Here is a 12,368-nt window from a genome sequence, read left to right on the forward strand (position 1 = left end):
ACAATTAAAAATTAATGTAAAATATTCTTTTTTTTTTAACCTTAAGAAATTGAGACCAAGAAATGAGCAACGAGAGAATGAATTGATTATTTCTTTCCTGAGATGTTTATATGAAGAGAAGCAAAAAGTTCACATCCATATTGGGGAGATAAAACAGGTATGGCATTTTTTTCTCTTTGTCTAATTTCACCAAGACACTCTGTAGAACAGAGTGTTGAGGCTTTTCGGAAGCTTTGAAACCTCTTTTCCTCTCTGAAATTTATTTTAACTTGTTACACATGTAGGAAAATTTGGAAATGTTTAGATTGTGCTTGGTGAGGCAAGTTTCTGTCTGTGTCATTGTGGTGGGGGCAGAGTGGTTGCTCTGACAGGGGACTAGAGTAGGGCGTCGAGCGAATGCTGCTTCCTGAATGAGCTCCTTGAGCTGCAAGGAGCCAGGCCCTGTCATCTCACCTTTCTCCCTGATAAAACCAGAGTGACATTGTACAGCTTCTTTCACAATTACTTAAAGTGCCTGGGAATTCTTTGTACTAAAACTGCAGTGTGAATGTCAGATAGCACTACTGATAAATCGCATGCAGTATTAGCCTGGTTTATCTGCTGCTCAGATACAGAGCTTCTGTTTTACTTACCGTACTGGGGGTGTGGAGTTTGGAAAAAAAAAAATACAAGGATATTTTTGATACTCATTCTTGTTGTTGCCTAAATCGGTAGTATGTTCCTTTTTATTCCATTGCATCAGCAGCACGGTTTGTTTCTCCATTCTCCTTTTGCTGGATACCAAAGTTAATTTTAGGTGCTGGTTATTGTGAACAAGGCTGCTGGTGGATACTCTGTGACACCACTGGATGGTGGGTTCTGAGCTGAGAACTTCATCCTAGCCTCAGAATTTAAACCTTGGCTCCAAATGTTCGTGCTTAGCGTTCACCCCTCAGTCTTGGCATAGGCAGTATGGGGCCTGCAGTACAGTTCACTCTAGAGCCCCAAACTAGAAGCTTATCCAAAAACCAGCGTCAGCTTCAAAGGAGAAAATTCTGGATGTTTAGTTTAAAATAAACAAGGACTGTTATTTTCTAAATGTGAACTATTTTCTAAAAATTGTATTTTCAGAATACATTTGAATTATGGTGATAGACATAGAAAAGAACCTTTTTAGACAACAGAGGAGACTAGAAGAAACATTGAATTAAGTATACAGAGGTTCTTATGGCTTGGTTTATAAAAAGGAAACCACAGTGTAGTTTTTCTTCTGTCTCTGAAGGATCTTCTATATACTACCAGTCTTTTAGCCAGTATTTTCTTTATGTGTCAAAATTATTCAAAATGCTTCTCCTTTGTGAAAACTTTGGTTGAAAGCAAGTCTTCAGCTTCTTAGGAGTGAATTGATGTTGAGTCAAATGCAAGCCCCTGTGGGTTCTTTGTGGATAATTCTCTTAGCTCTAGGGACTGACTTGAGCCTGGATAGGCTCTAATTCTTGGTAAATGATTGCACAGGACCAAACTGCGACTAATAACACACTCACCCAGGATATATAATTTTTTGAGTGAATGCTAGAGCCTGTGCTCATTATTGTTGTTCTCAACACCTGCAAAATGTTAACTTAGCCAAAGCTAAGGGTGGAATGAAGGCATTTAAGGTATTAATCTGCACACTTTTCTGTATGCTTGAAATATATAACAATGAAAGATAGTTGGTGTTTAGAGTAACGGAGGATGTGGTTGTGTGTTTTTCTAACAAAATTATCATCTAGCAGGAAGCATTCAGGTAAGAATCCTTAGAAGAAACTGTGATCTAGAGAGTTTTCTATATTTATTTATTTTAAGCATAGCTCTAATAAGTAAGACTAAATTTGATTTTGTGATTGACAAACTTTTATGTTATCATTTCACATTATGGTCAGTTGAGGGAGAGACTGGGCTGCAGAGGACAGTGAGTAATAGATGATGGAAACCACGGGAGAGGAAAAGGAGCTCTGTGGGAGGGATAGAGATTGTTGTGGGCAGGATGCATTCTTCAGTTGATTAGATTTATTTTGTCTCACCCGCTGAATCTCCCCCGAAAGTAAGTTGTCACTTTAACTTGAAAAGCTAATCATAGTCACCTTTGTACTGGAAGCTGTGCCCATTGTTTCACATGCTTTACCTGTTTTAATCGTGTAACAAAGTCCTGTGATGAGATCTTGAGGTTGGTTTCAGTTTAAAGAAGAGGAAATTGTGGCTCAGAGAAAGTAACTTGTACAAGGCCATAGCTAGTGAATGACATGTCTCTGATCCATCTGCGGAGCCTGAGCTGTGAACTCTTTGTGAACTGATTGGTTTCTAAGCGCTTTTCCCTGTTTTGTTTGGAGTGGGTAGTGCAACTCTTTGAGGCAAAGTTATTTCCCAGACTTGGCAGTCATGTCACCAAGGAGCAGATGAAGTCACAGAAAGAATATGACCTAGGATCAAAAAGATGCATCCTAGAAATTTTTCAGTCCTTTAAAAAGGAAGGAAAGGAGGAGGGAAGGTAGACCCAAGTGGCTTAACTTTCCATTGTTTCACTTCTTAGACGCCACAGATTGCAGCAGAGAATATTGGAAGTGAATTGCCATCAAGTGCCACTCGATTTAGGCTAGACATGCTGAAAAACAAAGCGAAGAGGTCTTTAACAGAATCTTTAGAAAGTATTTTGTCCCGGGTAAGTGACGTAATTCCTCCTAATTTCAGTTAAATCCCTTTTGGAGAGAGCATGAAATTCAGTTCTTTGCTTTCATTCCATCGGTGTTCATCATAGAGTATAGAAGGGTAAAGCCTTGTTCATTTCTTCTCAGTGTTAGAAAAATGTTATCTACCCTTAAAATTCAGTTTATAACTTAGGGTTAAAAAAATTCTCTACTCTTTTGTATTATATTCAGTGGAATTTTTGTCTCCCAGAGGAATGTTATTTGTTGTCCAGTCCCTGTAAAGAGCATGGATTATATACACTGAGGTGTGGGTTCTGGTCTCCCTATCATCACTAGGTACAGTTTAAAAATTGTCTTTGTAAGCTGCTATTGTTATGTGTCTGGAACTGTTTATAGCAGGATCTGCAAACCACGGCCCTTGGGTCAAATGCCATTCACCTCCTCGTTGGTTTTGTTTTTTTTGTGTGTGTGGGGTCTTAGTTCCCCAACCAGGAATTGAACCTGAGCCCCGCTACATTGTAAGTACAGTCTTAACCATTGGGCTACTGGAAAGTCCCCTATTTCCTGCTTTTGTAAATAAAGTTTTATTGCATCACAGCTACCTATTATCTCAGGATACTTTTCTGCAGAGTTGAGTCATTGCCATGGATACCACATGGTCCACAAAGCCTAAGAGGTTACTAATCTGGCACTTTACATAAAAAATTTGTGACTGGGAGCTCTACGGGAAGAACATATGTACCAATCTGGAAGTTCTTTAACAAATGACTACCCTGCTTCCCCACCCTGCCAGCATGAGTATAAATACCTTGATGGCACTTCTAAGAATCAAAGTTCTCTTTTCTCTCAAAAGTTTCACACCTTTCTGGAACTTGCAATATCTTCTTATGGTTCTCTTTTATTTCATGAACCATTCCCACTGAAACTTTTTTTGTTAAATTTTATTTTGTGCAAAGATGTTTCTGAGAATTTTACAGCATCCTTACAGATCATTAAAAGGGATTCATTTACAAAACTGGAGTTGGAGTGGGCCTGCCTTTGAGAGCTCCCAAACGGAGAGATTGTGGTTTCTGTGTCATAGGCTGGCAGTTCACCGTGCTGTGTGACTCAGAGGAGGGTTGTTGAGTGTGCACACTCAGCACTTGCTTTTCTTCTAGACACACTGTCTCCTCTCCTGCCCATCATTCTTGTCAAATGACTAATCTTCAGGGTGTTTTGGAATGTTTAGGTTGGTTTAAAAAAAAAAAGAAATGTTGATTGTCTTAATGCACATATGAGCTCAGCAGCATTTCTCAGATGCACTTTTCCTGAGTTTATTAAATAGACTAGAATGCTTCTAGCAAATGTCTTTGCAAAAGCCTCAGGAGTCATAACTTGACGGCTTTTCTTTCCATAGGGTAATAAAGCCAGAGGCCTCCAGGAACAGTCAGCCAGTTTGGATCTGGACAGCTCCATGTCTAGCTTGTTCAGTAACACCAGCAAAGTAAGCACATTTCTTCTTATGTGACACCCTGACGAAACCAACAAATGGGTCTTGCTTGTCCCTCTACACAGGGCCTATCAGAAGGAACCAAAGAAGCCTCATAGCTGCCATCATGAAACGTTTGGTGCTTCCAGACTTCATGATGCAGGTGGAAGGCTGGTCGTGCAGTTCTGGCTCTGACAGACAAGTTGTGCTTAGCAAAGCAGGGGGCTCTTCCATAACAAAGAGCTAAACACACAATTTCAGGCCACTGAGATCTAGTTAATCACAAGGCAATCAGTGGATTTCTTTCTTTAGTAGGTTTTCCAATGAAATCTAAATGAAATATATTAAAAATAATTTAAATTGGGAAAACCTCAAACATGAGTTTGTGAATTCTGAGAAGTATGCAGCTTAAATTCTTGTGTCCTTTAGCTGACTCTGTGATTATAATTAAGCATCACGGTTTTTATAAATAAACCTCACCCTTCCATGTCTGCCACCAAGCACAGCTTTGTGATGATAAGCAAGCCAACAGTTCTTTTTGGTAACAAACCTGTGTCTATGATATCGTTGTCTTCATTTGTTGCCTTCCAAACACACAAACATACTTAGGTCTGGTTCAGTTCAGTTCAGTTCAGTCGCTCAGTCGTATCCGACTCTCCGCGACCCCATGAATCACAGCACGCCAGGCCTCCCTGTCCATCACCAACTCCCGGAGTTCACTCAAACTCATGTCCACAGAGTCGGTGATGCCATCCAGCCATCTCATTCTCTGTCGTCCCCTTCTTCTCCTGCCCCCAATCCTTCCCAGCATCAGAGTCTTTTTCAGTGAGTCAACTCGTTGTTAGCTCACCTTTTTAACCACCAGCAAAGTGGATTTCAGGTTTTATGCTGGGGAGGGCAGAGTGCCCTGGAATGGAAAGAGGAGGAGTTGTTGTGGAGGCCAGCCCCTAACCACAGGAATCGAAGTTGCTGTGAGCTCCCCTTTGGACCATAACAACATTGTGAAATGGTTCACAAACACACATACGTGCTCACACATAAAATTAAAATTTTACAAAACAATATTTACTGTAAACAGTGTATGATACATACTGGTATTTTCTGTTGTTTTAAAAAGTTTATGGCAGACCACTAAATTGATACCACTATGATCTTTGAACATCCATTGGCCCTTCCAGGTGTAAGATGAAGCTAAGGGTTAACTCTTCCACATAATTTGGAGGGATGTTAATGAGAATTGAGATGAATAGGTTTTCATGGTGGATTGTCTTAGACACATTTTTATTTTTTTAATATAAATGTATTTATTTTAATTGGAAGCTAATTACTTTACAGTATTGTATTGGTTTTGCATACATCGGCATGAATCCACCGTGGGTATACATGTGTTCCCCATCTTGAACCCCTTTCCCACCTCCCTCACCATATCATCCCTCTGGGTCATCCCAGTGCATGACCAGCCCCACGCATCCTGTATCATGCATCGAACCTGGATTGGTGATTCGTTTCACATATGATAATAAACATGTTTCAATGCCATTCTTCCAAATCATCCCACCCTCGCCCTCTCCCACAGTCCAAAAAACTGTTTTATACATCTGTGTCTCTTTTGCTTAGACACATTTTTAAACCTTTAAAGAATCTTTGTAACTGTAGAGTCCTAAAGAATGAAAAATTTACCTTACAGTTAGAGTGATTAACATTTCATAAGGTATTGGGAATTAAGCTTTTTAAATCTAATTCCTTTTACATTAAGTGCTTTTAACCTCTCTCCTTAATAAACATAAATTTAATTTTTAAAAATTAAAATCCTTAATGCCTCTTATTTAAGAGGCATTCAGTTACAGGTCAGATGAACAGATGGAATTTAGATTCTCCAGTCCACCATTCGATGCATGCACTCTTTTCATGTTGACTTACTCATCCCATCTAGCAATTTCAGTAGGGACAAGCAGGTATACTTCTTATTTTGTACTTTTTGATTTGGGAAAAATATATCCCCCCTTCCCCTTCGCCGTTACCCCCTTGGCCACATCCTGGGCATGCAGTGCTGAGTGTGAGTGGTGATAGTTCATTCCTTTGAAAAAGCATGCATCCTGAGAGCCTGTGGTATGAAAATATTGTTGTGAGTCCTAACAGATGTTTGAGGACTCACTCAGGAGATTCACTGAGCGCCTAATAAAATAATAACTTATATTTAGATAACATTTTACAGTGAACAAGTACTTTTGATTGTATTATCTTGCTTAATCCTGAAACCCAGTGAGATAAATTTTCACTGTACCCTTTCACAGATGAGGAAATTGAAGTGCAGGAAGAAGTTAAGTGATTTTCTCTGAATCATGTCAATAAGTGCCTAGAGAGATATTTTCCATATCTAAAAATAATGTAGGATGTAATTTTAAACACTCAAGATTACCCAGTTAAATCCAAACATTAGCTCAAATTCAGAGAGCCTAAAAATGTGGGTATCACATGTATGAACACCCTTGGCCAAGATAAAGAAGTTGATTTGTTTAAACTGTGCAGACAGGTTACACAGCACTCAATAGACTTGTTATAGGCAGTAGGAAAGAGTTGTTTCTGCAAAGAGAATTTTGGCTTTGCTTAGGGCAGTTAATTGCTGTAATTTATGTTCTTCACACTTGCACTTGGGCAGTTTGCTGTTTGTCCTGCACACTAGCATTTTTGTCTCCGCAGAGGAGGAGGCACTTAATGGGCCTTTATTGCCTTTTTTGGTGGCTTCTGGATGGCGTTATGACCAGAAGATGTGCTTACATATTGAAATGTTTTCCTGCCACTGGAATCAGAGATTTGTAAATGCCACCAGTGCCCTGTGATATGTCTGATCTGTGTGTCTGCTACCAGGAGCCGTCTGGCTGTGAAAAGGAACCCCTGCCCATCTCCGAGAGCTGCTTCAGGCTCCTCGGCTCCTCAGACGACCTGTCCAGTGACTCGGAGAGCCAACCCGCGGAAGAGCCAGCCCTGCTCTCGCCCAAGCAGGGCTTCCGAAGGCGCGCCAACACCCTGAGTCACGTCCCCGTGGAATGCCAGGAGTCTCCACAGCTGGTGCGAGGGTCTCCAGGGGTCTCGCAAAGGAAACTTGTGAGGTATCACTCAGTGAGCACAGAGACGCCTCATGAACGAAAGTAAGATTTGTTGAAAATGTAGATTTGTTGTATGAATAGCTGGGGCATATGTTACTGCCAGGTATGTGTATCCCACGCATGTCTGTTGGGCGAAAAAGAAACCTGAGTCCAGTTTCACTCTTGGCTTAAAAAGAGAAAAATCAGTGATGTGTCCCTCTCACCCTCCTCCCTTGGGAAAGATGTAGCTGTAAGAGGTCCCCGTGACTTGTCCCAGTGCAGGGACTGTGAGGAAGCAGGTAAGATGAGCAGAAATGGCCCTTGAGATGCACAGTGGTCTGAGAGGCAGCGCTGACTCTGCCCCTGGCCTAGAGGAGAGTACTCGTTTGAAGGTGGATGCCTGGGCCGCAGTGATGTGGGGACTCTGTCCCTAACTGGCAGAGTTACTTCACTTCACTGCAGGACACGATTGGAATAGATGGTCTCGAAAATCGCCTCCACTGTGAGAATTCTGGGTTCTTCCAGTAATACTTACTGATTTTAATAAATTGGGCCGTAGTGAGCAGTTGGAATATCCTGCTTCTAGAGCTGGGTCAGCAGTACAGCAGCAGAAGTTCCACTTCCCTCAGGGGCCCCATGGCAGTTAATTTGACCTCAAGTGTCAGAGACCGTGGATGGACACGAGTGTCTGTAGAAATCACTTCAAAAATCTGAAGCTTCTCACCTTGTAAATATGAAGTAGGCCGCACCTGTGTACAGCTGCTGCCTCCCTCTGACCAGTGACAATGGAAACCAGGACATGTCGTGTCCACACGGGGTGGGGAGGCACTCTGATCCGTTGCTGGTGAAGGAGGACATGTCCTTGCAATCTCAGATGAGGCTATAGAGTTGGTCAGCTTTGTTTTCAGCTGGCTATTGAAAATAGTTACATGGTTCTTTGGACTTTGGCTGGATAACTGTGATCCCAAAGCACGACCTGCTATCGAAGCTAATACTCAGTTCTGAGATGTTCTAGAGATGAATGGAGAAAGCAATGGCAACCCACTCCAGTACTCTTGCCTGGAAGGTCCCATGGATGGAGGAGCCTGGTAGGCTGAAGTCCATGGGGTCGCAAAGAGTCAGACCTGACTCAGCGCCTTCACTTTCACTTTTCACTTTCATGCATTGGAGAAGGAAATGGCAACCTACTCCAGTGTTCTTGCCTGGAGAATCTCAGGGATGGGAAGCCTGGTGGGCTTCCGTCTATGGGGTCCACACAGTCGGACACGACTGAAGCAGCTTAGCAGCAGCAGCAGCAGAGATGAATGTGCCATGTGATCAGTCGTGTTTAAGTCTTTGCAACCCCATAGACTGTAGCCCGCCAGGCTTCTCTGTCTGTGGAATTTTCTAGGCAAAAATACTGGAGGGGGTTTGCCATTTTCTCCTCCAGGGGAATCTTCCCCACCTAGGGATCGAACCTGCATCGAACCTGCGTCTCCTCTGTCTCCTGCACTGCAGGCGGATTCTTTACCCATGCAGCCACGACAAGCATGGTTTGAGGCTTTATGGGTTCTCATCACGTTTCTTAAAACCCCGTGCACACACTTCTTTTGTTCTGCCTCTCCACTGCGCTCCCATCCCTCTTTTTCTGGCGTTTCAGCGATGATGGAAACCTTCCTGTCTGGAGATTCCTAGTCCTCTTGCTGAAGCCTGCTGTATCACACAAGCCGGAGGTGGCAGGAAATTAGAATTCCTGACCATCCATTTCCCTTCTCCCCTAAGAACGCAGCTTCCTGTAGGGTCGTGTCTGGTGTGGATGGTGAGGGGACTTGGGACTGTCCTCCCCATCTCCAGTCAGCATGTCTCTCTGCTCTGCGTGACCCCTCATGACCTCTCTGCTCACTTATGCACAGGAAATGAGACTTTGACGTTCAAGGCAGCTTTTTGTTCATTTTGAAGAGAGATGTATTTCTAAAACTCTGGATTTTGTTTTGCTTTCCTTTGCTTTTAATTAAATCTTTTTCCCTGTCAGATCCTAAGAAGGGAGTGGAGGAAATGGATGTCTTGGGGTCATTCCGAGTGTGGGAAGTGATCAGGCAGCACCTTTCATGGCGCCCACTTGACCGAGCTGCTTTACCAGTGGGGATGAGGGCTGGAGAGGAGCACGCCCACTGACTGGCAGTCCCTATGTCCTTGCGTCCTCTGCATTTCCGGTGTGGTTCCTTCCCCCTCCCTCTAACTCCCCTGCCTCTCTCTACTTGCTGTTTAGTGGGAATTGTCCTCCTGTTGGCGAGTCTCAGAGCCCCTCAGGTCAGTCTTCAGCTCCTGCTCCTCCACCTCGTCTTAACCCCTCCGCCTCCTCGCCTCATTTTTTTAAGTACCTCAGACATAACCCGAGTGGAGAACAGAGTGGGAATGCTGTGCCCAAGAGGTGAGCCGCCCGCATGGCAAGTTCCGGGTCGTTGGTCTTCCCAGGATGGTCACGCAGACAGGGCGTGCTGCATGTCCACACAGGACCCCGGGGCCACTGCGCGCGCATGTGTGTGTGTGTGCTTGTTTGGTTGTGCTTTTCTTATTTTCAGTCTATCATTTGAGTCCATTTAATTTTACCATTGATTAATTCTCTCAAAATTATTATGAAACAATCTTGAGGGCAAGATGTGATACTTCTTTTCACATTCCCCTGCTCTGGTGTGTACACACACACACACACACAGACACAGGTTTAATGGCAATGTGCTTGATTATGTAAGTTGCAATTTGTGCCATTTCAGAAACTTCCTCATTAATTTAGAAAAATTATTTTTCTACTTTGAAAAGAAAGAATCCCTTTGGGTGATGGACTGAATATTATTGCTGTGGTTTTGTTTTTATTTGGTCAGAATGCTTAAAATGAGATCTATCCTCTTAACAAATTTTTTATGTATTCACATATTACTAACTATGGGCACTGCGTTGTAAACTGCAGGCACAGTGTTGCACAGCAGATCTCTAAAATTTATTCGTATTGTGTAACTGACTGGACTGATGTTTGTTAATTAGTTCATTGATTCCTTTCATTTAAAATAGTAGAATTTTATTTGACTGAAAATGAAAGTTAAATCTCATTTGTAAACTGTTTTTGACTTCTTACTTGCTTTGATTTTCTTATCATTAGATGTATAAAATGTGTCTTCTGTTTTGAAGGTTTTGTTTTACAGTTTGTGTGTTTGTGTTTATCCTAAACTCTTTTTTCAACCATACTCTCAGCATCTCCTACCGTAATGCCCTGCGGAAAAAACTTCATTCCTCTTCCTCTGTGCCAAATTTTCTAAAATTTCTGGCTCCTGTAGATGAAAATAACACCTCTGACTTTATGAACACTCAAAGGTAGGGTTCAATTTAGATCATCAAGTCTGGGTGTATATGTTGCTTGTTAGACACACAGGGATTTTTTAGCTGTTCTTTTGCCATTTCCAAAATCATTTTCACTAGATCTATTGTATCTTCTTTCTTACACTTTTTTCTTACTGAAGGTAATTTAAAAAATATGGAGTCAACTTGTTACCCAATTTTGACTAGAATTAGTTTACTTATATTTTGTTATTTTCAGAAAGTTAGAGAAAATCTTAACCATTTCTCTAAGTGATAGAAGTATTTCTGGATAAGCATATATGGCTGCCAGTAAATCAGTCAGGATATTGGATCTGTAATTTCAGATGATTGTTCAGTTGTGGGTATATATTCAGGTGCAACCTACAAGGGTTCCCCAAGTTGTCCTATGAATAGGAAAAAACTTAATGATTGTTATTTATGTATATTGAAAAATAGACTTTGTGTTGTCATTTAAAAGATACGGGTATTAAAAGTCATCATTAGCAAGTAACTGCATCATATTGCCCTTCTGGTTCTGTGTAATCTATTTATTTATTTGTTTTTTGAGGTGACGCTTGGAGACATAGGGCTCTGCTAAGGAGATCTCACACATAGACTAGGGGAGGTTGTGACCCTGGTGATGGCGCAACCGCGGCCCCCCCAGCTTTAGGCCATTTCTCTTTTCTAAAGTGGCATCAAGAGAGCCCCAGTTGGAAGCTAAGGTCCGTGGAGTGGAGTTCGTAATATTTTTATAATAAAAATAAATTAAGGACATGTCACCATAGTCTGCCATAAAGAGCGCCCTTTCAGAAAGTAGTTCCGCAGGACTGCTGCCCCACCACCAGCTTGATTGACACCTGTGATTACCTAGTTATATATGCTTGTACAGAGAGAATTTATAATTTAGTGCTTGGTTAAAAAAGACAAAAAGTCAAGCTAAAATACCTGCTTGTGTCTCCCCACCAGTCATAAATCAACTATCTTTAATTTTAGGGACTTTGAGTCCAAAGCTGACCACATCAGTGATGCCAGCAGGACCCCTGTGAAGACACGGAGACACTCGTGGAGGCAGCAGATCTTCCTTCGGGTGGCCACCCCCCAGAAGACCTGCGATTCCCCCAAAAGATACGAAGGTGAGGCCCACCCCCCATGCGAGCCTGGATTCCGGCTTGAGTTTCATGTTTGGTGAAAGAAGAGGTGAAATGAGATTTCGCATTAAAATCATCCCCCGATTTTAAAGTTTCCAGGTTAGGAAGTTCAAATGGCAATGCCTGTCACTGTTTTCAGAGGATCCCACATTCCAGGAAGCCTGTGATAGCATCCAGCAGCTTACAACACCTTGTGTTACAAACAGTGCTTCTGCTGAGCCTTTGTGATCACCCCTTCCCACCCCCACCCCCATCCCGGGGAATGTTGGGAGCTCAGCTTGATGCCCCCACATCCTTCCTTCCCTTCCCAGTCCCAGGCTTGTCTGTTCTCTCCCTCTGCAATCAAGAAAGTAATTTTGCACCCTGCCTTAGCATAGTGGGTTTTTGAGGTCACCCCACCCCACTAGTCACACTTGTGATGCTTTGTGCCTTGTTGATTGCTGTCCATCAGTCTGGTGTCATGGCAGGACTCCTTTTCATCATCTTTGTGCCCTCCAAAGAAATGCATGCAGACCTCAGATACAATAAGAAGAATTATCTCAGTAAAGCGGATCACATGAATTTTTTGATTTCTCAGTGCCCATAACAGTTATGTTTACTCTGTAGTATAGTGTAGACATTACGATGCAGTCTTTAAAGTGTGCAGTAGCATTATGTCTAAAAAAGACAC

General features: G+C 42.3%; 1 protein-coding gene across 8 annotated transcripts in view; it reads left to right on the top strand.

The window, feature by feature from the left end:
- The window catches only part of TBC1D1 (TBC1 domain family member 1), a 235,683-nt gene that overhangs the window by 133,365 nt on the left and 89,950 nt on the right, over positions 1–12,368 (top strand). For 4 of the 8 annotated variants that reach the window (XM_055434927.2, XM_055434930.2, XM_055434934.2 and 1 more), the window contains 7 exons: positions 47–157; positions 2,549–2,677; positions 4,060–4,146; positions 7,000–7,280; positions 9,466–9,627; positions 10,446–10,565; positions 11,544–11,683. In XM_055434927.2, coding sequence (XP_055290902.2) covers positions 47–157; positions 2,549–2,677; positions 4,060–4,146; positions 7,000–7,280; positions 9,466–9,627; positions 10,446–10,565; positions 11,544–11,683 — 1,030 coding nt within the window. The remainder of the gene's footprint in view (positions 1–46; positions 158–2,548; positions 2,678–4,059; positions 4,147–6,999; positions 7,281–9,465; positions 9,628–10,445; positions 10,566–11,543; positions 11,684–12,368) is intronic. The other 4 variants (XM_055434928.2, XM_055434929.2, XM_055434931.2 and 1 more) reach the window with 4 other exon arrangements.

Source organism: Moschus berezovskii, chromosome 5 (genome assembly GCF_049115385.1).
Source record: "Moschus berezovskii isolate FMDL1 chromosome 5, NW_MosBer_1.0, whole genome shotgun sequence".
NCBI lineage: Eukaryota > Metazoa > Chordata > Mammalia > Artiodactyla > Moschidae > Moschus > Moschus berezovskii.